General features: G+C 51.1%; 4 protein-coding genes across 4 annotated transcripts in view; 2 read left to right on the top strand and 2 right to left on the bottom strand.

Moving 5' to 3' along the window:
• LOC105303693 (short transient receptor potential channel 2-like) overlaps window positions 1-4640 on the top strand; it is a 33805-nt gene extending 29165 nt beyond the window's left edge. Inside the window, 3 exon segments of the mRNA XM_011377459.2 lie at window positions 3194-3304; window positions 4219-4372; window positions 4375-4640. Coding sequence (XP_011375761.1) covers window positions 3194-3304; window positions 4219-4372; window positions 4375-4640 — 531 coding nt within the window.
• Window positions 4641-5446: 806 nt separating this feature from the next.
• ART5 (ADP-ribosyltransferase 5) lies at window positions 5447-8043 on the bottom strand. Its single transcript, XM_023521675.1, has 4 exons — window positions 7984-8043; window positions 6286-7015; window positions 5637-5669; window positions 5447-5550 (listed from the first exon to the last, which is right to left on the bottom strand). The coding sequence occupies exons 1-4, from the start codon at window positions 8041-8043 to the stop codon at window positions 5447-5449; spliced, it is 927 nt and encodes a 308-aa protein (XP_023377443.1).
• Window positions 8044-14272: 6229 nt separating this feature from the next.
• Window positions 14273-18419, top strand: ART1 (ADP-ribosyltransferase 1). Its single transcript, XM_011377426.2, has 4 exons — window positions 14273-14390; window positions 14700-15480; window positions 16577-16618; window positions 18200-18419. The coding sequence occupies exons 1-4, from the start codon at window positions 14346-14348 to the stop codon at window positions 18295-18297; spliced, it is 966 nt and encodes a 321-aa protein (XP_011375728.1). The 5' UTR covers window positions 14273-14345; the 3' UTR covers window positions 18298-18419.
• A 1448-nt stretch (window positions 18420-19867) lies between these two features.
• Window positions 19868-23365, bottom strand: CHRNA10 (cholinergic receptor nicotinic alpha 10 subunit). The gene is made up of 4 exons (XM_011377427.1): window positions 23159-23365; window positions 22656-22810; window positions 21267-21799; window positions 19868-20509 (listed from the first exon to the last, which is right to left on the bottom strand). Exons 3-4 carry the CDS (start codon window positions 21541-21543, stop codon window positions 20052-20054), a joined length of 735 nt encoding a protein of 244 aa, XP_011375729.1. The 5' UTR covers window positions 21544-21799; window positions 22656-22810; window positions 23159-23365; the 3' UTR covers window positions 19868-20051.
• Between the last annotated feature and the right edge of the window lie 803 nt (window positions 23366-24168).

Raw genomic sequence — 24168 nt, forward strand, 5'->3', positions numbered from 1 at the left:
TGCTCAACATGCTCATTGCCATGATCACCAATTCCTTCCAGAAGATTGAGGTGTGTGAACTGAGGCCAGTGTAGGCCGGGCAGAAGGGAGACAGGATAGAGAGGAATAGTATACAAGAAGTTGAGACATTTGGGTTCCTGCTCTGCCTCCACTATTGCCCTGTTTCGTGATTTAAGACAGGTTTTCCTCTCTAGGACTTATCCTCCTTATCTGTAAAATGGGGGGAAATGAGGCAGACCAAATGGGCAGGAGGGCTGTGTACCAAAGTAGTCCTTGCAGAGCCCCCTATGTCCTGGACCACAGGCTGATGCTGATGTGGAATGGAAGTTTGCTCCCTCCAAGCTCTACCTGTGCTATTTCCGAGAGGGCCTGATGCTTCCTGTGCCCTTCAGCACCTTGCCCTCCTCCAAGCACCACTACCCCAGCTCCTGCCCCCATTTCCTTAGACTCCGTCCTCTGACTAACCTCTTCCCATCATTTAAATCTCTCAGGAAGATTTTCTGGTTCATTTGCTGTTGCTGCTCCTTCTGCAAAACCAAGAAGCCAAACTATCCTCCAGTCCTCACTTTTGTGAGTACCTCATCTGCTTGGTGTTGGTCCTCTTTCTATCAGGCCTTATCTGTCTTTCCAGGCGTGTTCCCCAGAAGGCCAGTTTCCAATTCTTGTTTTCACATGGCATGTCCTTCTCTCTCCCTGGCTTTGGCCATTTCCTAAATTTCCAACCATGTGTTAGTTGGCTTAAACAGAAGTCCACACCACCCTCCTCCCAAGCCACCAACACCTTGTAAGCTCCAGACAAAACTTTTTGCCCTAAACTGGGCCAAGACATGGTTGAAAATTTTTCAAAAAAAGTGTTAAGAAGCTGAGGGAAAAATGCCCCACAAACTGGGAGATTAGAAGGCTGACGGAGGCCTGACAGAGGAGGCCAGGTCTCCAAGGGCCTCACACACCTCTCAGCTGTTACCTAACTCCGTCTGGCTTGTCACGGGAGCCCCTTCCTAATTAAAACCAGCATTACTGCTCGATTTGTAGGGGATTCTATCTTTCCCCTTAAAATGTGTAACCTGAGGATCTCTCTAAGCCAGGGCCTCCAGGTCGGCCCTGTGGGGCCACAGGCCAATTGTGGAGCTCTGAGGTCCCTAGATCCCCAGGTGAGGAAGGCCTTCCCTTATCTGGATGTTCAACAGTTTGCTCAACAAACACTTACCCAACCACAACTATACTAGAGATAACAATGTGCATAATGGTGGGCCCTCCAAGTGCTGACAGTCTACAGTAGCAGAAGGAAATAGATTGTAAATATACAGGATGAAAAGCCGATTATAGAAGGAAGCACCGGGGTCCATTAGAGCACAAAGGAGAGGTACCAGATGCAGTCTCATGAGTCAGGGAGCTTCCCAGAGACCTGGAAGGGAGAACAGAGCCCTGAAAGATAAACAGGAAGTTGATGGGCCAATACAGTGGAGAGGGCAGTTCTAAGCACAGGAAACTGCATGTACAAAAACATGGAGAAAACCTGACACAGAAACTAAATGCCAAATGTTCCCAGTTCCCACCACATCCCGGCTCCAGGCTATTGTGCATGGACACCTCTGTTACCCTCCTGGATCTATGACTCCAAATTCTGGAATTATCGCCCTTTCCTCCTGGCCACTTCCTGGCCCTGTTCAGGCTGCCTGATGTGTATTTATTTGCAAACCACATGTCAGGACTGCTTCCACCCTAAGGTGAAACTCAGCTTCTTCAGTTCTCTGAGCCTGTGCCCAGTCCCAGATGGGCAGTGTCACTGCGTCCTGCTAGATTCCACTCTACCAGCTGGCAGGGGATTCTCCCCAGTCCTCCATTGCACCTTCACTGAGGTCTTAGTCTTCTTCCAGCCACCCCACCTCACTAGTCTGGTATTGATGATCCAACCAGGTGTCCCCTCCCACTTATCCTGTATCTTCAGGAAATGGCCTCCAAAAATTTTTATTCCTTATTTCTCCCAAGAAAAATGTTTGATAAACTCTGTAGCTGAAAAGGGCCCATCATTCTCTCTCATACTTTTGCCTGCCCCATCTCTGCCAATCCCATCTCTCCTTTTAAAATATTTAATGAAATATTTTGCTTTTTTATATTACAAAAGTAAATATGCTAACTATAAAATATTTAGAGAAAAGATAAAACTAGATAAATAAAAATAATTATTTCCTAAGTATTTAGAGAGCCCCTACTCTATGCCAGGGAAGTACCAACCTGCGAAGGAGTGATTATTACCATCTCCGTTTTAAATTTGGAGACACTCAGTCCTGAAGAAGTTGACTAACTTGCCTGAGACACCCAGCTGCTAAAGGACGGAGCTGAGATTTCAGCCTGTCTTCTGCCCATTCTCTCATCCACTGCATACACTCCTGCTAGCTTGAGCTTGCGAGTTTTCTCTCTCTCTCTCTCTCTCTCTCTCTCTCTCTCTCTCTCTCTCTCTCTCTCTCTCTCTACCTCTCCCACTCCATTATCTGCCCCATATGCTCTACTTCAAGGTTCCCAACCGCAGTGCTGGTACCATGGCCTGTTAGAAACCAGGCCACACAGCAGCAGTAAGTGAGCAGCAGGTGAGCAAGCGAAACTTCATCTATATTTGCAGCCACTCCCCAGCGCTAGCATCACCGCCTCAGCTTCACCTCAGATCATCAGGCATTAGATTCTCATAGGAGCACTGGTCCCTGGAGCCAAAAATGTTGGAGACTGATGCTCTACTTGCCCTCCTGGTACTATCCTGAGGCCTGAGACTGGACCCAGAACCTATTGTTCTAATTTGCATGATAATTTCCATCTCATATGCATGAGCAGTTCTGTGCAGTTGCCTCCCCACATCCCCCAGTCTCCTCCGCTGCAAAATTTTAAGGTCAAGGTTAAACCTGGACTAACTCAGCTCAAGATAACCAAGGTTTGGGTGGTGGCAGAAGAGATCTCAACTCTGCCCTGCTCAACGTTGCTGTCTCTCCCTACTCCCACCCCAGCCTCCCAACCCTCTCCCCCAAACTGCTGGCCCCTTCTTTCTACCTTACAGAACTGCACCAGGGTCTAGAGGTGTGGCCTTCAGGGACATAAAAGTCTGCACAGACTGCCTTCATCCTTCATTGCCTGGGGGCGGCAGCAGTGATTAGAGAAGGCTGGGGTGGAGAATCTCTCTCACCTTTCTGTCTTCCCATCCCAGGCCAATCCTGTGGCAGGGGCAGGGCCTGGGGAGGGAGAGCCTGGATCTTATCGCCTTTGAGTTATCAAGGCTCTGGTACAGCATTACTTAGAGACTGCCCTGAGGAGACTGGTAGGAAATGTTAGTCGCTCACCTCCCAGGCTTCCACATTCCTGTTCTTTGCTCAGCTGGGATAGATGCACCACACCCAGACTCACGCCGCTCATCAGGCCTGCAGTTATATGTGGCCTCATCTTACCCTTGGAAGCCACAACCTGCACAGTGTGGCCCATTTCACTCAATTACCCTCTGACCCATCCTTTATTCCTGCTCTCATTTACATGTTCATGTATTCTCTCATTCACTCCCTTAGCCATTTACTCATTCACTTAATTCATTACTCATTCACTCATTCACTTTTTCATTCAAACAATATTCATTGCCACATCCCCTTTGTTCCATGTCCTGTCTTGGAGGGAGGGGGATTGTGTAGAGCAAGGACGCATAGGAAGCATTCACTCTGGTGAGCAAGAGGAACCATCTTGCTAGGCAGAAAGTGCTTAGCTAAGAGAGACATAAACTACAGTGGGACCCAAAAGAGAGAAAGAGCCTATCATTTTGAGAGGCTCATGAGAAGGTAGAAAGACAGAGTACCAGAAGTTGCAGAAAGGGTATGTGGAATTTGAACTGGGCCCTGAGGATGGGTATGAGCTGGGCAGGTGTAGATGGGCAAGAGGGCTGAGTGGGCGGATGTACAAATCTCTGCCTGTTAAACTCCCCCATCCCTAGGACTCCTGACCCCTTCCCTGGCCCATAAGACTTTCCTTCTTTGTGTCTTCTGAACTCATCACCTCCCAGCCCCACTCAGATCCATCTGCCCCAGACTTGCCTGCCCACCTGATCCCATAAGCCATTTTCTCACTTCCTCTAGTTCTCCCTCAGGAACCCCAGGCAGATGTTCCCTGAGGTTCTGTGGAGGATAGAAATGTACATGGCAGGTTCATCTTCTGAGAGACCTCCCATCAATACTCCCCACCCCTCTGCAGACAAAATTGACCAAGATAGTCTCTCGACTACAAAGCAAAGTAGCTGGTATGCAGCGGACTCTGGCAGAAGGAGGGCCACCCCGGCCGCCCGATGGTGCCAGCATCCTCATCTGCTGTATCACCAGAGTGTGCAACAGCTTCCAGAACCTGGGGCCCGCATCTGTGAGACCCCAGAGCTGACAGTGCCAGGGATTGTGGGGACCCAGGTATCTGCAGAAATGGGGCTTCAGGACACTGGAAGGGCTGAGACTACTGCTTCTAGAAAGTCTGGCCCTTCTTCTCCAGCTCATGTGCTAGTACATAGAAAGCAGGAATCAGAAGGGGTTGGGGAACTGCCCCAGGCGGAAGATTTGGGAAGCAAGCGGTGGGGCCCTGATGCTGTGGGAGGGTCCCTCCTTCTGTTGCTGAGTAGAGCAACCTAGATGGTGAGGGTGGGGGTCACTGAATAGGAGTCTATGCTGCTTTTCTTGCCTAAATAAAGTTTCTGTTCAGGATGTCAGACGCCTCCAAAGTGTATGAGAATCTCTGTCTCTTGATGTTTTCAGATCTCCTCCCTCCCTCCCCTGAAACTGACCCTTGTGAGAGCAGGGCAGAGAGAAATGGCTTGCTCTGCGGTCCCAAATATCTTGAGTTTAGGATCCTACCTTGAGTTCCTTCAAATCTTTAGTGGAAAACATTCTGGACTGGGAGGTGAGGAGCCTGGTTTCGGTACTATCTCTCTGAGCTGGAGCAAGTTGCTTCCTTCCTCATCTAACGAATGGGCTGGGGAATCCTCTGTCCCTTCCTGCCTTCAGAGTTGTTGTGAGGAACCTCTGGCTGTTAAAGCTTCTGTGTTTGCAAATTACAGTGTGTGACGAGCATGCACAGGGAACCACGTCTATGAGTGATCAAGAAGTCATTCTTTTTAGTCCCTCAGTCCTGCAAGGCCAGAGCAGGGTAGATGGTCTAGTCTCATGAAATAAACCAATCGTGCAATTTGATGTCTCCACACTGCAACACTGTTTAATTGAGTGGCCATCACAGTACCACCCTTACTTATCCTAGGGCGTCCCCACCACATAGCGAGGCTTCCTTTACCCTTCCATAGCCTCAGATTCCCCCACATCCTGGTTGGGGAGATGGCTGCTAGGCATTGGCCAGAAACCATGTTCTTGCTTCTCGAGGTTGCTTCATTCTTCAAATGAAGGTCATCAGTTCCCAGGACTCTGAAGTGGCAAACATTGGACTTTCAGGGCTGAGCTCCTGAGAACTGGAACCCCTGCGGGGCCAAGAGCAGAGTCTTCCAGGAGAGCAGAGAGAAGGCCCCCTTGGAGGGTGAGTCTGGCTGCCACCCTGCGGGAGAGAGAAAAGAAGGTGAGGGGCCAGGAGGGCCAGAAGGAGTCAAAGCAGCCGAGGGAAGGGGCAGGAGGGTGACTCACTTGGTGCAGACACACATCTCCGCCTCTTCTCCCCTGCAACAGACAGCACAGTGAGGCCTCCATGTAGACAGACCCTCACACCCTAAACTCCTCTTTCCACCAGGCTCTGGTACTGGCCATTCCCCTTCTCCATCTATCTTTCTCAAACTTTTTTTTTTTTTTTTTGCAAACTTTTGACTGCCTTTCTTCCTCTTTCCTCCAAGAAATCTTCCCAGGTGGCTTACCCATCCCTGTTCCCATCCTAGCCCCCGTCACTCCTCCACTCTCTCTTTCCCTCAGCACTAGCACAGACATGTGTCCTGTGGACCCTGCGAAGCCCAGGACCTTCTGAGACCTGAAACAGCACTTGTGTCACTTTCCTCTGCTTGCTGACTTCCTGAACCAGGTTCTTTTGGTCTATTTGAGTCTACAGCAGATGGAACCTTTCGAGAACATTTACAGAATCATTTGAGAATATTCATAGATCTGGAGAACAATGATAGGACCTTCTAAGAGCTGGCAGGACCTGAGTCACAGAGAACAATGACTACAGCTGACTTCTAGCCCCCATTAACCAAGTGGGTCTCTTGAAGGCCCTGGGGATTGTATAGGGACAACCTGGCTTAATTCACCATCCCCTCCAGTCCTGCTTCCCTCATGCACAGCTCACCACCCAGATAGGCGCAGTTAAAGTGGCTGCAGGTCTGATTATAGCTCAAGAGAGTCACTAGGGTCCGGGCTCCATCCTGAGAGAACCTGGTGACCAAGAAGACTTCATGGGGAGGGATCAGCACCTCACGCTCCTCGGGAAAGACGGACAGGGCCTGGATAGGGGCCCCAAAGCAGGTCCTCAGGGAGAAGAAGGTGGCATTACCAAATCTGTGGGCCACTGTCTCATCGAGGGAGCTGGAGGCAAACTGGCCCAAGCGGACAGAGTCCCCCAGCCTCTTGGGTTCAAAGTGAAGTGTGCCTACACCTCGAAACACCACCTCCCCAGGTCCCTTGCTGCAGCCCTCACTCCCCTGCAGGAGCTGCAGTGCTCGGGTCAGGTAGAAGTGCAAGGCCTTGAAGGGGAAGTGCTTCATATAGAACTCCCGGGAGCCACCGCCTGTCCGCACTGCCTGGTTCAGCTCCCAGTACAATGTGTTAGATGAGTTGGTGTAGACCATGACGGCGATGCCATGCTGGGATTTGAAGCCAGGGGGTAGAGTGAGCCCTTGCTGCTTTTGTTTCCAGACCTCCTGGGCTGTCTCCCAGGACTCCCGCAGCAGGGCATGGAGGGCCATCTCCTCTTTGAGCAGAAGGGCTGCCTTCTCCTCCATCTCCTCCACGCAGCCCACATAGGCATCATCAAAAGTATCTGGAGCCAGGCCCAGAGGCAGAATGGGAATAGCCTGGGCCTATGGAGGTAAGAAAGAGAGGAGCCACACAGGAAAGGGTATAAGTTCAGAGCACTGGACAGGGGTCCTGGTGGTAGTTCAGTTCAGAAATACAAAACCTCATTTCTATGCCCAAATATCCACTGTATGCAGTTTGGCAAGGGCCCAAGGGCTTAGATAATACAGGCACTAGAATCACATACGTGGGTTCAGATCCTGACTTTACTACCTACTAGCAGTGGGACCTTAGGCAAGTCTCTTAAGCTTCTGGACTTCAGGTTCTTCACCTACAAATTGATACTTCTGACCTCACAGGGCTATTGTGAAGATAGCATATAGATCTTCACTACTGTACAACCTAAAAGAGGTCATCTTGTCATCAGAGAGGTTCCTGCCCTCGGCGGGAAGTGGGGCTAGCTGGCTTCCAAGCACTGTTCTGGCTCTAAGACTCAGTGTGAAGGTGATATACAAATGTACCACCAGTGTCCAATTACCTGACTTCATCCATCCTCACATTCTTTCCTTCCCATGCAGATAGGTGCTCAGCCACCATACTAAATCACTGTTAGTTCTGAGACTCCTGAGCCCCCTCCTGCTTTAGAAGTCCTTGTCCCCAAACCTGAGGTGGAGTGGGGAGGAGCCCTGATCTGGGAGGGCTGCAGGAGGGCAGTACACGGTATGCTGTGCCTACCCTGAGCCTGTGGTGGGAGATGGGAAATAGAAATGAGTAAGTTAGAGGCAGTTCCTAGGAAGGATGATATAAAGGAAGGAGGACCACAAGAGAGAACCAGTAAGTGGAGATGGGGGTTCTGGGAGAGGTAATAGGAACTTGGGGGCTCCCTGAGTTTGCTGAGAAGAGGATTAAGAAGATTGGAGTCCTACAGAACAGTCCCTGGGAGAGATTTTTGAAGAGCCAGTCCCCCCGTCCACCTCCTCAGGGTCTGCCCCCAAACTCTTCTCTTTGTGACAGGGGATGGTTCCCCAGTTACCTGCCAAAGGGTTTGGAAACCGAGGCAGCTGAGGGGGAACAGCAGAGCGGTCAGCATCATCCCTGGGCGAGGAAGGAGGGCAAGGTCCGGATGCCGGTGGGACCAACAGAGGTGGAGTCTTCACTTCAATGGGCTGGGGAAAGAGACCCGCCCCACTTTTGAAGTGTGAAGAAGAGGGTCCAGGACCCCGCGCCAAGGCGTGGGCGTGGGCAGGGCCAAAGGCGGGCCTAAGAGGGTAGGCGGGGCCTTGGGTATCACTGCCCCACCCCACTCCCACCGGCATAAGCACAACCCAAGGTCTCTGCTCCCCGGACTCCGCGCCTTGCGCTTGGAAAATTTTTTGCAATGGTCAAGGTGGAGCCATTATTTTAAAAGGGGAGGGGGCAGGGGCCGGGGACCCACCTGGAGGACGCGGAGGCCGAGAGCTAGAAGGGATGCGGCCAGGGGCTACTGTCTGCGAGGGCACAGTGCTGTCCCAGGAGTCCGGCCGTTAAGCAAAGTCCCACGGCTAACTATAGCCCCCGCGGCGGTAACCCGACACCGCTCTTCCTCAACAACAGACTCTGGGGTGGAGGCAGCGGAAGAGGCGAAGAAGGGGCTGAGTGACATGACTCCACTCCCCAAGAGCTACCAGTTCTTTCTCAAGGACACTTTTTGCCTCCAAACAAGCCCAGTGTTGGGGAAAGGAGCTGATGAGACTTGGCCTCTTCCTCTGGGTGGCCCTAACCCGGCCTCGCCAGGTCCCCAGACCACTAGGCCCTAGAGCCCCGTGAGTGTCCCCGCCCGCCCACCAAGAGGTCACCACTTGTGCACTCGCTGATTTGCATGTATTTGCATATGGCCCAGCATCTGAGCGCCACTCCCCTCCCTTCTCTTTACCTCGCTCCTCTGTCAGTAGGGTTGGACCAGAGGCAAGAGCTCTCAGTTTCAGATCCTCAGTGTCCAGCCCCGCCCCCTCCCAGACCTTCTCTCCCTGGACCTCTCAGACTCAGGTGACCCCATGTTTGCAAACACTGGTTTTTCTCCTTGCCTCCTGCGGGACTTTCTATAAATAACCTGGCTCTGAGTTTTGGATCCCCAATCAGAGGTAATAGGAGAAGGGGCCAGCCTGAGCAATCAGTAAGCAGCTCCGGGAAGAGCTTTCTGCCGCCTAAGCTTTTGTGGGGTGGGAGGGATACTCCTCCACAGTGACTACAGGAGTTGAGGGCCTTGAATGTCAGGAGTTAAGAGATTCTGCCTGCTTCCTGCTGGGGCTCAGGTGGGCATGGAGGTTAGTTAGACTTACCCCAGGCCTCCATCCTGGTCTGGTCTTTAATTTAGCCCCATCCCTGTTTCCCTATCCCTTCTAGCTGCCAGGCAAATAAAGAATTTCCTTCACCTAGAACCCCGTTTTCTCTAAAAAGCCTTCCTGTAGGCCACAAAGGAAGACAAACTGTGCGCCTGGGCTTGCGGGATGGTAGGAGGTAGAAAGAGTGGCATCCCAAAAGACCAGAGTGCTCATCAGGCAAATAGCTTCAAGACAAGTTCTTCTGCCTCCTTCCAAAGAAACTGGCCACCCCAAGGTCCTTAGATTAGAAAATCAGGAACCACTCTACTGTTCACCATTATTGTGAAAAGCAGCATCTTGCCTACACATTCTGCCTGGAGGGACCAGAGTGTTTGCCGTTGTTGGAATAGAAGATTCACTCTGGGACAGTGAGGTCTGCTGGGATAGTCCTTGGGACAAGATCTAGTGGGATCGTGCTTTGTCCTCTGGTTTTGAGGAATTGCCTCTCCCATCCCGAGACCTGGAACCCCAAGAAATGCCCCAAGAGATGGAGTCAAATCCAGTTATTGAACAAGGGTCCTGAGTGAGGCAGAAAGTCCTGTAAGATCATACAGCAAAGCAGTGCTGGGGGGGTGGGGACCCAGACCCAGCCTCCTTAATCTGGGACTCTCTCCTTAGGTAAGTCTCTGTGCTCACATGAAAGGAACACATACATACAAGGAGATATTCTCTGAGGCCAGGGGTGCTGAGCGCAAGACCAAGTCCAGGGGGGAGGCAGTTCTTCCAGCCTGAATCCTCCATGCCTCAGCCCACCTTCTCTCTGGCTTCAGGGATTCTCTTTTGCATGGGAAGAGCACTGGCCCAGGGCAGACTGGGCAGGGGCTAGTGTTCCTGAGCCTTGAAGAGACATCCAGAAATAGATGGGGGAGTGTCACATTTCTGAGCAACTGTGTGGGGGAGGTACAGTATAAAGGAGAAATCCTACCCTCCCCCTCGCCCAGTGGCCATCACAGGAGACCATCACCAGCTTCCCCGCCTTGGAGAGGCCTAGGTAAGGGGCACACCATCTTCCTCCTGGGCATTGGGCAAGGAAAGTTTTCTTTAGAGAAAATTTGGGATATTAACAGTGGAGTCATAGGCGTCATTAGGAAAAGTTTCAGGGACTATTTTATCTTTGTTTTATCTGTTTCTCACATTTCTGGAGTTCTATTGAATTCTAAAGTCAGCGTGTTTGTGTGGTCAGGTAAGGGCTCCCTTCCCAGATCATAGCCGGCACCTTCTCACTGTATCTTCACATGATGGAAGGGGCTAGGGAGCTCTCTTTTATTAGACCACTCATCTCATTCAAGTAGGCTCCGCCCTAAAGAACTAATCCTAAAGAACTAATCACGTCCCAAAGGCCGTACCTTCTAATACCATCACACTGGGCATTAGGATTAGAACATATGAATTTTGGGGGAGACACAAACATTCAGACCATAGCACCTTTGATAGAGAGGTCTGGAAAATTTGGGAATTGCTGGAATTTGGAGTCACATCCCCAAGGGCCTGGGAAAGGGAAACTAATGAGAAGTGTCCCAAGCAGGATGAAAACAGAAAGACAGCTTGGATATGAAAAGGAATCGCCAGGTGCCTCCATTTCCTCTACTTGCATACCTTCCTCATCACTCTGGCCCCTACCTCATTTCCCCTCAACACTAGTCACCGAAGTAATTCATCTATCTGCTTGCAATGGTCTACATTGTTAGCTGCACACAGAAAACATCTCAGACCCTCAGCAAACATTCTGGGAGGCCTCACCTGGGCCTGGCCTTGGACTGAGCGCTGTGGACACAAAATGGGTCATACCTCGTCCCTGCCTTCAAGGAACTCAAAGGCCAGTAGGGGAGACAGACACATAAGGGAAGCATAGTACGATTAGGACAGTGACAGAGGAAGCACAGGGCAATATAAGAACCCAGAGGAGTCAGAATATTACCTAGAGGAGGTGACCCCCGAGCTAAGCCTGGAAGAGTGGGTAGCAGGAGGAGGGCTACCCAGCAGATGGCAATGTGTGCAGAGCCACAGGGAGGGAAATAGCAGAGCCTCATCTGGAACTTTGTACTGTAGAAGTCAGGCAGGAGTGGCGGGGCATGAGACTGAAGAGATCATGGAGAGCCAGGTAACAGAGGGCCTCAAACACCACCATGAACTTGGATTCTGTCCTAAGGGACTCCGATTGGCCCTGCTCAGGTCATGTGTCCATCCATGAGCCAAGCACAATGGCCAGAGCATTAGAACCAGTTCTGGGTTATGTGTTCCCCCTATGGAGGTGCAAAGAGTGAGGAAAGCCCCACTTGAACCCTTGGACAGGATTCTCCACAATAAAGAGAGAATGTATTATAGAAGCTCAGGCTTCTTGGGCAGATTCCAAGACAAGAGTTCAAGTAGTTTTTTGCTGCCACATACTCTGCCCATTAGCATTCCATCCTAGTATTGGGGAGCGGTGTCTTATGCTTTATATCCTACTGTGATGCCATTTTCAATTTTATATGCTCTGTACCTACTCTGGTCAGCTCCGCATTTAAACCCCACTCTTGGTACAAGTTTGTTTTCATTAGGCTCTCTTGGTTCTTTCTGTAACACTGCTACTTGAAATTACTCACTCCAGCTCCATCTCCACCTCGAAAGAGCTAAAAGAAGCAGGCATGTGGGTTTTGTTGTGGTTGCTGCTGTTCACAATTTTATCCTCCAATGCCTGACACATTATAGATGCTCAAGAATTTTTTGTTGATTAAATGAGTAAGCAGGTTTTGAGGGAAAGAAGGTAAAGAATTCAATTTGGGATGTGTCGAATCTCATAAAAACTGCTGCTAACTGTACTGCTTACCCCAGAGAAGTTCATGCCTCAATTTAAATTATACAATGGCAATTATAAGATCTTAGATTTGGAGACTCATTAAATTATAGACACAGAGAATCCAACATCTCAGATTCAATGAATTATCAAAATTTAGGTGCCCCCAAGAGCCAGAGGGGATTATGGAGCAGAGATGTTTAACCTGAGTGAGACTGGGGCAGAGGCAAAAACCACCTGAAGTGTGTGTAATATTTGTGTGAGGGTGCAGATATCCATTTTCTGAGGAGAGGTTTCAGCTTTCATTAGATTCCCAAAGATAAAGAACCACTGACTTTATTACCATTTGTGTAAAAGAAGGAAAACAGAAATAGCTGTGAATTTGCTAGTATATGCACAGCATACCTCTATAAGGATACTCAAAAAAATGGAAACACCGGTTGCCTCTGAGGGAGATGAGGTTGTGGTTGGAGAATTAGTGAGAGATGGATGTTTCACTGTATGCCTTTTGGACTACTGAAATTTTGAACAATGAAAATGTATTACCTTTTAGAAAATTAAGTTAAAATTTAAAAATATTAAAAGTTAAAGTTATGATTGATCCTATTAGTGAGAAGAGATGTAAATTAAAAGTAGATACCATTTATGTCCACCTTACATGAAAATTAAAAAAGAGATGAATAATATCCAGTGTTGGCAAAGATGTGGAGAAAAGAACACTCCCATCCATTGTTGGTAGGAGGGCAAACTGGTAACTTTTGGATGGCAATTTGGCAGTGCCTATCAAAATAAAAAATATTCACATCCTTTGAATATCTTCTTACTTCTTGATAGCTTTCTTACAAAAAATATACGTACAAGTAGATAAGTATTTATATATAGATGGATGTTTACTGCAATATTACATGTAATATAAAAAATTAGAAAAAACTTATGTTCGTTAATAAGGAAATGACTAAATTATGATTTAACTATACTATGAAATACCATGCTGCTATTATAATGAACAAGGTAGATATTTATATATAACATAGAAGGAAGTCGATGATATATTTTTTACTGGAAAAAAAGGTTATAGAATATGTAGGTATAAGCATATTCCCTTTTTCTCTTTGAAGAAAGTGACAAAAAAGAAAAACAAACTGTATACAGAAAACTATGTATGTATATTTAAATATATTAAGTGTATGTATAAAACTATGTATGTGTATCTAAATATTATATTATTCGTATGTGCATAGAAAAAGGTCCTGAAGGGTACCATTATCATATCCCTCCCTACTGGCAGGCATGGGTAAGAGTGAGAAGGAGAATTCAGAGGGAGAGAAAGAAGAAAGGGAACTTAGATTTTGTTTCACGCGTACATTTTTTTCCCCACGAGTGTACATTACTTTTTTTTTTTAATTAAAATAAACAGAAAAGGAAAAGCAGCATCGACTTAGAAACTGCCTGTTCCAATCCCCACCCAAAGCTGGTGCACCTTGGCACTACTTCGGGTCCCCAGTGTGCCCACCCACAGGGTGCAGGAGGCTGTGGTTCTCTCTCGCTTCCCTCGGGGAAGCAGATATCCTCTGTCTTCTCCCCATCCCGGAGTCCCTCTTCTTTCATCTCCTGGGGGTCTACATCTGTCCGTGCCCTGGAAGCAGTTGAGGGCTCAGGGGAAGAGGGCTCAGCTCACAGCAGGACTAGAGGGAGAAAGGAAGACCTCTGGATCCCCGAACCCTACTTTAAGCCTGTCCCTGGGTCCGCCCTGTTCCAGCCTCACGTCCCCCATGAGGTGAAGCCGAGACCTCTCTTTATGACAGTCAAGCTCCTTCGTGGTTGGACCATCTTTCCAACATCCCCACACAGCAAACTCTGCCACACGAGACAAAATATTTCTATCTCCAATACCTTTGTTTTCCTCATTCCTGTTGCCCCAAACTCCCTTCCCGCCCCAAACTCCAAACTTTTCTCTCCCAGTAGCCAATGATTGCAGCTTTATTCTCCTATTCATCTTGCAAGACATCGTTCACATGTCACCCCATCCAGAATGTCTCTGATGTTGCTTCCAGCATGAAGGGTTCTCTCTCTCTCTTCTGAGCCGCTATTTCTATGTCATGACTCTGCCAAGCACTGGGAGTGGCACAGACTACATGACAATGAATGTTTATTAAAGTGTATAGATTAACATTCCCATTTTCCAGATGAGGTAACTGAGACCCAGAGAGAGATAGTAACTTACCCAGGGTCACCTCCAACACGCAGACTCCTGACGTGATGTCTCTGCTGCTTGTGTCCGTGGTCCTCATGGAAGCGCTTCAGGTATGGTCATCCTCTGCTGTCCCCAGGCCAGCAGGGAGCTGAGCTGTCAACCTCTTCTGAACTCTGGAAGAAGGAGCAGAGGGAGGAGAGAATGCCTGATGCTTCCCTTGGGGCTCACTCAGCCTGAGGGGAGAGCCCCAAACTCTAGTCTCTGGGAGTTGGCAGTTAGTAGTTCCCCAGCTCCCTTCCCCTCCAGGTGTGTTTGGGACCCTTATCATGTCTTTCTCAGCTCAGTGGAGGGGAAAGCTGGATAGGCTCCCATTCTCCTAGGGTCCATCCTCTCAGTCCTTGCTGCCCCCTCTCCCTTAGGCCCAGAGCCACCCCATCACACGACGAGAACTCTTCTCTCAAGAAAGGCCCCTGGACATGGCCCCAACCTCCTTTGATGACCAGTACACTGGCTGTGCAGCAGCCATGACAGCTGCTCTCCCAGATCTAAACCAAACGGAGTTCCAGGCCAACAAAGTGTATGCTGATGGCTGGGTGCTGGCAAGCAGCCAATGGAAGGAGCGCCAAACCTGGTGGCAAGAGTGGGGCCTAAGCCCCACCCAGCTGCCCCCACCGCCCCCTGGCTTCCGAGATGAACACGGGGTGGCCCTCCTGGCCTACACAGCCAACAGCCCCCTGCACAAGGAGTTCAATGCAGCCGTGCGCGAGGCGGGCCGCACCCGGGCCCACTACCTTCACCACTTCTCCTTCAAGACGCTCCACTTCCTGCTGACCGAGGCCCTGCAGCTGCTGAGCAAGGCCCGGCGATCTCCCCAGTGCCACCAGGTGTTCCGAGGGGTGCATGGCCTGCGCTTCCGGCCAGCAGGGCCTGGTGCCACTGTCCGGCTAGGGGGCTTTGCCTCCGCGTCCCTGCGGAATGTTGCAGCCCAGCAGTTTGGTGAGGAAACTTTCTTCGGCATCTGGACCTGTCTCGGGGCCCCTATCAAGGGCTACTCCTTCTTCCCTGGGGAGGAGGAGGTGCTGATTCCCCCCTTTGAGACCTTCCAGGTGATCAACTCCAGCAGACCCTCCTGGGGCCCCGCCCGCATCTACCTCCGGGCCCTGGGCAAGCAAAGCACATACAACTGCGAGTACATCAAAGGTGAGCAGGGCACATGCAGGTCAGCACCTGTGCAAAAGGTGGACTTGCCACCTGGTTTTCGGGAAATACCTATAGAAACTTTAAAAACAAACCAACAGTGAAGGGCATGCAGTCCTTTCTCCCCACCTTCCACATAAGGGGAGACAGAACTTTCCAAGGTTGAATGCTTCTTGTCCCTGGTGGTGTCTGAGCCACAGATGGCTACTTGCCTGCTGGGAGGCTGACAAGGGTTTCCTAACCAAAGCAGGGGCTTTGGCCATTTGAGGGCCAAACAGACCTGGTCAGGCTTTTCTCTTGGCTGGAAGCTGGAAGGAAATTAATTTCCAGCCACAGTACTGACATCCAGACCACTCTTGCCGGAAATGAGAAGAGCCCCAACTTCAGTTTCTGAGAGAAGTGTGTTTATTTTACTGACCAGAAATCCTGTACTGGCATGTGGGGGTGGGGGGTGGCGAGCGTGGGGCTGGGGAGACAGCATTTCGATGCTGTGTCCCTAAGTTCCAGTTCAGGCTGTAGCTGGTCTCAGATACTCTTCCTGTCCATTCCCCCAGGCCTGGCCAGAGGAGGAATCATGAGGGTGGGCCCAGTTTTCCAGTCTCCGATGGGGCTGTGGGCTGCTGGTCCTGGCTGAGTGAAGCCCAGGGGCTGGCGAGGCCTGGTTCTCATAGTCAGAGGCAGGCTGTTGGCTGAAACTCTGGACCACATCTAACATAGGAGAAGGTCCAGTGTGGCTTCAGGTCTCACCCTGGACAGCATCACGAGCGTGCACGAGTTGACAGGTGAGGAAGACATGAAAATAACATATACTAGCTCCTTCTTGGATGGGACAGGCATGGAGAAGGAGAGTGGGTATGGCAGGGAGGCGAAGTTACAGGCCAAGGGAGCAGGAGGAGTACCCAGAATGGGCCCTGGCTTTGAGGGCTATCTTCCTTCTGACCCCACAGCTTACGGATCAAGTCAAACCTAAGGGAGGTCACACCATAAGGAAGCAGAACTGGGGGAAAACATACCAGTTTTCCTAGAGCAAGTCATGGATGGCCCACAGGGCCTCTTTCAATCCTGAGAGCTTTGATTCTTTACTGTTTCTTCTCTATAGACAAGCAGTGCAAGTCTGGGCCTTGCCGTCTGGATAACTCAGGTAAGGGCTGCAGGTATCTGTGACAAGGGCTCTGTCCTGGGATGAGCAGTCTGCCTTGGGGTTGGACTCCTCATCTGGATGTTCATGTCATAAGGAAAACACTCTCTCTTTTAATAAAAAAAAAAAAAAAAGAAAAAAGGAAACCCTCTAAAGCAGACAGATACCAGTAGGGTTGTTAATCTCTCCCAGAGTATGTATTTATATGTATGGGGCCATAGTCGGGTAAGCTGACACATTGGCCCCCAGTCTCACTGGGATGGCTGATCAGGCCCCAGAGAGATCCAGGCTGCACAGAGGTGACGGAGGGGAGGGCCGCTCTCACAGAGTCTTCCCCAGGCCTTCTCCTCCTTCAGCTGCAGAACCCTCTGTCTCTGTTACTGCTCCCTCGGATCACCTTCCAAGGTGGAGTCCTAGTCCAGGCTCTGTCTTAACTCTCTGACCAATTGTTACCTCTCTGGGCCTCAGTTTCCCTATCTGTATAAGCTAATTGGACTAGATGATCCCCAGGTCACTTACAGCCATGACTTCTCTTCCCTTGAATACCTGCTGTGCCTGGGCCTACATGGACCACTACTTCTCTAGATGGGAACAGCCTTTCCCAGGCTAACCTACTGAACAGGCCACTCCCACAGAAGTAACCACTGCTGCCCCTCTCCTGTGGGTGCACCCTCCCTCCCTCTGGGATCTGAGAACAGTGGGCAGGAAGGAGCCCCAGCCTCCACTGTGTTCTCACCATTCTCCATGACAGCACCACTCAGAGTTCCAGGAACACCACACCATGAATCTTCACCACGGCTCAGTGGTGTAGGTACTGTCATCATTCTTGTTCTACAGGTAAGGGAACTAAGGCACAGAGAGATGAAGCAACCAGCCCTACACTACACAACAGCTAGTAAGGTGTGGGGTCCAAACACCCTGGCCCTAGAGCCAAACTCTAAACTACCATACCAGGCTGGTCCTGACCTCCCCAGACACCATCTCATCTTATCCTTATTTATCCAATAATCTATTGGAAGGAGGCACAACAGGGAGTATTACCCTGATTATATGATATGGTAAAGTGAGACCCAGAGACAGAACTGACGTGCCCTAGTAACAGAGTAAAGTGAGCTAGTGGCAAATCTAGGGCCAGAAGTCAGGTCTCCAGCCCTTAACTTGCTTGAGTTTTGATAATAAAATTTTGAGCACTGGGAAAGTTTAAGATCTCCCTGCACCTCCCCCCACCCGTCCCCCTGGACCACCAGCACCTCTCCTACCAGTGTTTGGGCAAAGGAGCAAAGATCAGCATCGCTAGATCCCATTCAGATCTCTACCCATGCTTTGCCCCGCCCTGCAATGCCTCATTTGTATCCACAGGAGGCAGGGAGAGAGACCTAATAACCTTTGGAAGGAGTACTGGGGCTCTCCTGGTCTTTTAATCTCTGTCTGCCTAACTCCCTAAACTCTTGCTCTTTATCTCTGTGTCCCATCAATGGTGTGCATCAGTCTTTCCAGCTCCCTCTGCTTGTTTCTCCTTGTTTCGCTTCTTCGTGTATCCCATTTCACCCCCAAATCTCCCTCTCTGCCTCTGTTTCCCTGCAGCCACAGGTCAGGGGTCCCTTTCTGCACTCTGGTCCCTTTCACTGCTGCTCTGGTTCCTTGTTGGCGGAGCCTTTCCAGAAAGTCCAGACCTCCTCTGATCCACCAGACCCTGAACAGCCCTGCCTGCTGCCTCTGCCCTACACAAGGATGTCAGCCACATGTCTGCTTTAAGTGTGGCCAAGATCTACGGAAACTTCATCTGCAGGAAACTCTGGGACCTTCTCTGGCAGCTGCCAGGCCTGCTGGTGGAGAAATAGGAGAATTTTGGGACTGAACCCTACTCAGGACTCTGGAAGTGAGATGTCGAAGAAAGGTGGGCAGACTCCAGGAGAGGCAACAACTCTCTGGGAGGTATAAGATTAAACTAGTTTGGGGGTGGGGTCATTGAGGAGAAAAGCACTTGGCCATAGTACTTGCTGGTGTTACTCAAATGCCTCACATGTGCACCTGGAAAGCTCCTATTCACTCTTCCAGGAAGCCTTCTCTGACCTCCCACACCCTGCTAGGTTAGGGCCCTGCTGTGCTCCCACAGGTCCCGGGGGCTTCTCTACACCACATGTCCATGTCTGTCGCCCATGCCGGACGGTGAGCTTCCTAAGGGCAAGAACTTGGTCTGATGCACAGAGGAGGTACCAGGAAATGTGTGAAAGTCAAAAAAGAACAAATGCCTTGCAAATAGCTGGTCCCCACATTGCTCCTACCTTGGACACTTTAAGCTCTCTGAATATCAGTGTGTGGGAATGGGGTGGACTGCAGTTAACCCCAGAGGGGAGAGAGCAGGAGAGATGGCAGAGAGCTTTAAGCTTTATGTCCTCTGCCAGAGTCTTGGTCGAATCCCAGGCATTTTCTTGTCATCAAAGATGTAATTTCTGTTCTGACCCATGAGTCCTAAGGTTTCCGTTTCTAGAGAGACAAACCTGGATCCCCGTCTCCCATTACCATGGGCCCCAAGGGTAAGAGAGGACATCAAGGAGGTACCAGGCACACACTTAATGATGAATTGAGGCTTCGGGGCCAAACCCCTGTGTGGTCTCCAGCTCTGAAAATTAAACCATGAATCTAAATTTCCAGTTCCCTTCTCTGAGCACCTGGGCAGGAACAGGCAAGACCAAGTCCCTATGATAGCAGCCATTAAGAAAGAACGAGAAGGCAGAAAATATGTCAGTTCTCTTTCTTATATAAGGAAAACAACTCTCTTTTAATCAAAAAAGTAAACCCTCTAAAGCAGACACCTGTGGGGGTTGCTAACCTCTCCCAGAGGACGTATTTACATGTATGGGGAGGGGGGACACCGGGTGGTCGAGTGAGCTGACACACTTGACCTAAGTGAAAGCTCTTAACACTCAGCACTGAAGTGCAATTTTGTCCCTCCGGGACTGCACTTAGAGTTCCTTCTCTATAGGAATTAGGGAAGTGGCAAGCTCTGGATTTCCCTTAGATGTTAGGGCAGGGGTCCCCAACCTCCAGGCCGCTGACCAGTACTGGTCTGTGGCCTCTTAGGAACCAGGCCACACAACAGGAGGTGAGTAGTAAGCGAGCAAAGCTTCATCTGTATTTGCAGCCGCTCCCCAGCCTAGCATCACCGCTTCAGCTCCGACTCAGATCATCAGGCATTAGATTCTTATGGGAGCACTGGTCCCTGGTGCCAAAAAGGTTGGGGACTTCTGTGTTAGGGTATATAGCCAACAAATGCTCCTCGTGGTTTGTGAAGTCAGCAGTACTGATCCTGAGAGGGAATGTCCCAGGCTCTTAGGCACAGTGGGAAGAGATTGAGTGGTCTGAGGGCCAAGAAAACCACCTGTCCTTTGCATCTCTGTCTGGAGGTGCTGTGGCTTCAGCAGACTCTTGGGACTCACAGGGCCTGTACCAGCACCAGGAGGCTCATGACCAGGGCCATGGAGAAAAAAATGCCAAGGAAGAAGCGGTCCATCACACGGGCCAGGCGCTTCCAGTCCTCATGGCGGCGCTGGGCAGCTCGGTGGCTGCGGAAGGTGCTGGCAATGGTGGCTACATGACGCAATAGAGCTTCCTGATGGCACAGACACCGCGGCTCATGGCAAGGGCCTGCTGGCAGGCCTGCCCCTCCCTTAGGAGGCTGGGGACTGGGAGGTGACTTGGGTGGTCTAGACCGCCCACAGGGCTCCCCTCGTTCCCGTACACACAGGCCCCGTGCCAGGTGTCCAAGGAGGAAAGCCCGAGCCCAGGCTGGCACTGGGCGGGCAGTGGGACCACAGTAATGCAGGTTCATGACAAGGATGGTGAGTGCTGTGGAGAAGGTGACCATGGTCATGGTGGCCATGTAGTATTTCCCTGCAAGAGAAAGAATGAGGTGGGACCCACAACAAGAACTCAGGGGGCCTGAGCTTCCCAGCAGCCTCAGCATAAACAGGAATGAGCTCACCCACCATGAGACTCTCAGGACCCTCCACACCCAATGGATGAAAGTGGAAGGTCTCCCCTGCCCGCATTCCCACAAGTGGGTTCTCAGAAGCTATTTACTCCCTAATTGTTCCCTTCACTGCATTTACCCACAACCCATAAAAGTCACCCTCTCAAATAGTATGGCCATGACATGGGGCAACTGACTGATCCTTTCAGTACAACTGGGATAACAACAGAACTTACCTTGCAGATCTGTGGGGATGCTTACCTGAGTTAATAAAGATCAAGGGCTTAGGAAAGTGCCTGGCACGCGGTGAGCACTCACTGTGTTTTGCCTGTTATTACAATCCTGAGGACATCGACCTTCCTCCCTCAAGTCCTTGAGAAAAGACCTACTCGCTTCTCAGCCCCCTCCGGTGAGGAGAGGGTGTCCTCCCTAGAAGGGGCCTACTCCTTTCTTCTCAATTTTAGAGTGAGGTATGCTCCCAGGACGCCCCCAACACACACACCCCGAAGGTGGGGGGCACTCTGCTGATCCAAGCCCCGCCCCTGCAAAGATGGGGACCCGCATGCATCAGCGAAAGTGGGGCAGTCTCAGGGAGGGGACAGGCTCTCCCCCAATCTTCCTGCGTCCCCACAGGCACTCCCACCCTGGAGCGTTCCTCGGCCACTCACGCCCACTCACCGATGAGTGGCACACTCTCCGCTGGTGGCATGCTCTCAGCCAGGAGCAGCTGGAAGACCGTGAGCGCCAGCAGCACGGTGACGCCGAGGGATACCTTCTCTCCCGAGTCGGCAGGCAGGTGGAAGGCAAGCGGCGCGAGCAGCGAGATGAGCACGCAGGGCAGCAGCAGGTTGCACACGTAGGCAGCAGCGCGGCGGCGCAGCAGCAGTGTGAAAGTCACGTCTGGGTAGGGCTCCGAGCAGCAGCCGTAGGTGAGCACGCGCCGCCGCGCTGGCATGCCCAACACGCGCCACTCCACGTTCTCCACGAAGTCGGCCAGGCTGGCCCCGTTGCCCCGCGGCTGCACATCCAGCTGGTGCCCGCCGTGCGTCCACGAGCCGAAAGTCAGGCCGCAGCGCTGTGCGTCGAACGGGAAGGCCGACACATCCACGTGGCACGAACTGCGCGTGATGGCCGGAGCGTCCCAGCGCACAGAGCCGTCGTGCCGCAGAACCACGTTGGTGATGGCCGAGGCCGGAGGCTGCGCGTCAGCCCTGCGGGAGGCGGGTGGGGACCCCTTGAAGTGGCTACTGCCTGCAGAGCAGCTCTGGAACCACCGCAGAGCCAGACGCATGGAGAAGCTCTGTGACTACAAGTAACCCCATGGCCAGATTGCCTCCTCATGGAGGGTAGACTGTGCCCTGCGGAGTGCCCTCTGCGCTTTTGGAGGCCAAAAGGGGAAGCACCTGAAGGGCCTGGAAAGGATACAGATCTAGCCTAGGGCGGCTTAAAAAATTCCTCTGCAAAAGTTGGCACCTGGCCGCACAGTGACTTCTCTTGGGTATCATCTACAAAGCTTGTAAGGAGCCCCCCGGAAAACACACACAGCCGTGCGATGTCTGGGAAACCCGGAACTGGCTTAGGCTGCATCAAGGGATGCTCCAGAAGGCTAGGCCCAGAAGGAAGTCCCTATGCGGGCCCTTGGAGAGCCCTGAGAGTCAGAGCCCACCCGGAAGGGCCGAGTGTGCCATGAAGAGGCACTTGTGCCCCAGAACCCTCTCTGTGAGAGATACAGAACTGGCCCGGGACTGAACAGTGGGTTCCTAGGAGACATTCAGCATGGGTTGTCTTGGGACAGTCTAAAGTAGGGGTACCACGGAGGACCTGTGAAGGAGCTGGCCGCGCATCAGGCCCTTGCCATGAGCCACAATTTCTGTGCCATCAGAAAGCCCTACTGCACCATGTAGCCACTACTGCTAACACTTTTCTGCCAGATCAGAAGGGTCCTGGGGGAAGGCTGGGGTAGCATAGCACCCTAGTCAGGTGGGGGATGAGAAATAAGTGCATTCTCAGAGCCAAGGGCAACTCTAGGGAGAGTTAAGGGTGGGGAGAGGGGCAAGCAGGCAGTACTTGTTATAGAGTACGATGTCTGGCCGCCACACGAGACTGCTGGGGATGCGGATGGCATCTAGGCCACCATAGTCATCAGGATCCCACCGTAGGTAAGCATCTGCCCACTCCTGTCGGATCCACAGGTACAGGGTCAGCACTTGGTTGCGTTCATCCTAGTTGGGAGCAGGGAGTAGGCACAGATATGGACACATGTACCTGCATATCTTTCCCTGAGCGTGCACACTCACCTACAGAGTTCTGGGCAGCACACACAAACCCAACTTGCCCATACAGCCAGTTCCCACCCACGGCTTGTTGTGACTTTGGCTGTTTCTTCTCTGGGCTTCAGCATCCTCAGCAGTTACATAGGTGATAATCCCTGCTGGGCAGGGATTCAAGTGTGCAAAGTGTTGGGCACACCATGGACACCCAACAGTTAGTATTCAATAATAAGTAGCTGTTACTTTTAATATTAATGTTTACAGAAAAGAATTATTTGGAGAATAATCCCAGTCTCTCACCCCCAAATTCCTTGACACTGTTCCCAGCACACTCCACAGTTATACAACAATCATAACGCACCATGTCGATGATCTGGGACAAGGTCACCTCCAGGGTTACATTCAGAGCCTGGTCTGTGTCCGCCACAGGTCTCAGGGCACTTGTGTAGTTGGCAAAAAGGTCACGAAACAGCTTGTAGGCCAGCCTGCCCTCAGCTCCCAAGCACTCTGGGGAATCAGTAAGTAGGGCTGTCCATCTCACGCCCTAGTCCAGGAACCTCTGCTCACACCCCCCACCCCTTAAAGTAGGGGCTGTCACCTGCTCCACTATCTCACAGCCATCTGAATGGTTCTCTTGCTGTCTACCCTCTGTCTCTCTAGCTGCAAGTCTAGTTTCTCCTTGGCCTGCCTCCAGAGATGAATGAGGTAAAGGTGGTAGAGTGACTTGGTATTATCTTCAGAAACAAGGCTGACGGGTTTCTTCCTTTCCCTTCCCCTTCCCTTCCCAAGGACCTGGATTCTGCCTGCCCTGCCACAAATGCTAGAGGGACCCAAATAGGCCACAAGAGTCCCAACTCTCACCCAGGCACTTGAACCCTATTGCTCCCCCACCCATCTCTTAGCCCTACCTCCACTTCTCCAGCTGCGCTCAGTTGATTTCTTCAAAGCTTCTGACACTATGAACCAGTCCCTTCTTTTGAAAACCTACTCTTCCCTAAGCTTTTGTGATGAATCACACTGTCCTCAGTCTCTCGCTTAAGTGTTACTCCCCAGAATCCATTTTTCTTCTGAGCTCCACTCCTCAATGTCCTATAGGCACCTTAAACTCTGTAGTTGCAAAACAGGAATTCATTTCTTCTCCCCATTCTCTGAAACCTGCTCCTTGTTTGGTGTTCCCCATCTCAGCAAACGGCAGCCCTCAGTCAGCTGGAAATCTGGGAAATCTGGGAATTATCGCTCCTTTCTCCTCTCCCGCCCCCGCCACTGCAAACCAGTGCCCAAATCCTGTCAATCATAACGCTGAACATCTC

Source organism: Pteropus vampyrus, unplaced genomic scaffold, assembly GCF_000151845.1.
Source record: "Pteropus vampyrus isolate Shadow unplaced genomic scaffold, Pvam_2.0 Scaffold311, whole genome shotgun sequence".
In the NCBI taxonomy this organism is placed as follows: Eukaryota; Metazoa; Chordata; class Mammalia; order Chiroptera; family Pteropodidae; genus Pteropus; species Pteropus vampyrus.

Coding starts and splice junctions, on each gene's coding strand:
- ART1 (XM_011377426.2), top strand. CDS start 14,346: ATGTCTCTGCTGCTTGTGTCCGTGGTCCTCATGGAAGCGCTTCAG. Junction 15,481..16,576: donor CAACTGCGAGTACATCAAAG/GTGAGCAGGGCA, acceptor TCTTCTCTATAG/ACAAGCAGTGCAAGTCTGGG. Junction 16,619..18,199: donor TTGCCGTCTGGATAACTCAG/GTAAGGGCTGCA, acceptor GTTTCCCTGCAG/CCACAGGTCAGGGGTCCCTT.
- CHRNA10 (XM_011377427.1), bottom strand. CDS start 21,543: ATGCCAGCGCGGCGGCGCGTGCTCACCTACGGCTGCTGCTCGGAGCCC. Junction 20,510..21,266: donor GGAGAGTGTGCCACTCATCG/GTGAGTGGGCGT, acceptor TTTCTCTTGCAG/GGAAATACTACATGGCCACC.
- ART5 (XM_023521675.1), bottom strand. CDS start 8,043: ATGATGCTGACCGCTCTGCTGTTCCCCCTCAGCTGCCTCGGTTTCCAA. Junction 7,016..7,983: donor GTTTCCAAACCCTTTGGCAG/GTAACTGGGGAA, acceptor TTACCTCCATAG/GCCCAGGCTATTCCCATTCT. Junction 5,670..6,285: donor TAACTGCGCCTATCTGGGTG/GTGAGCTGTGCA, acceptor TGTCTGTTGCAG/GGGAGAAGAGGCGGAGATGT.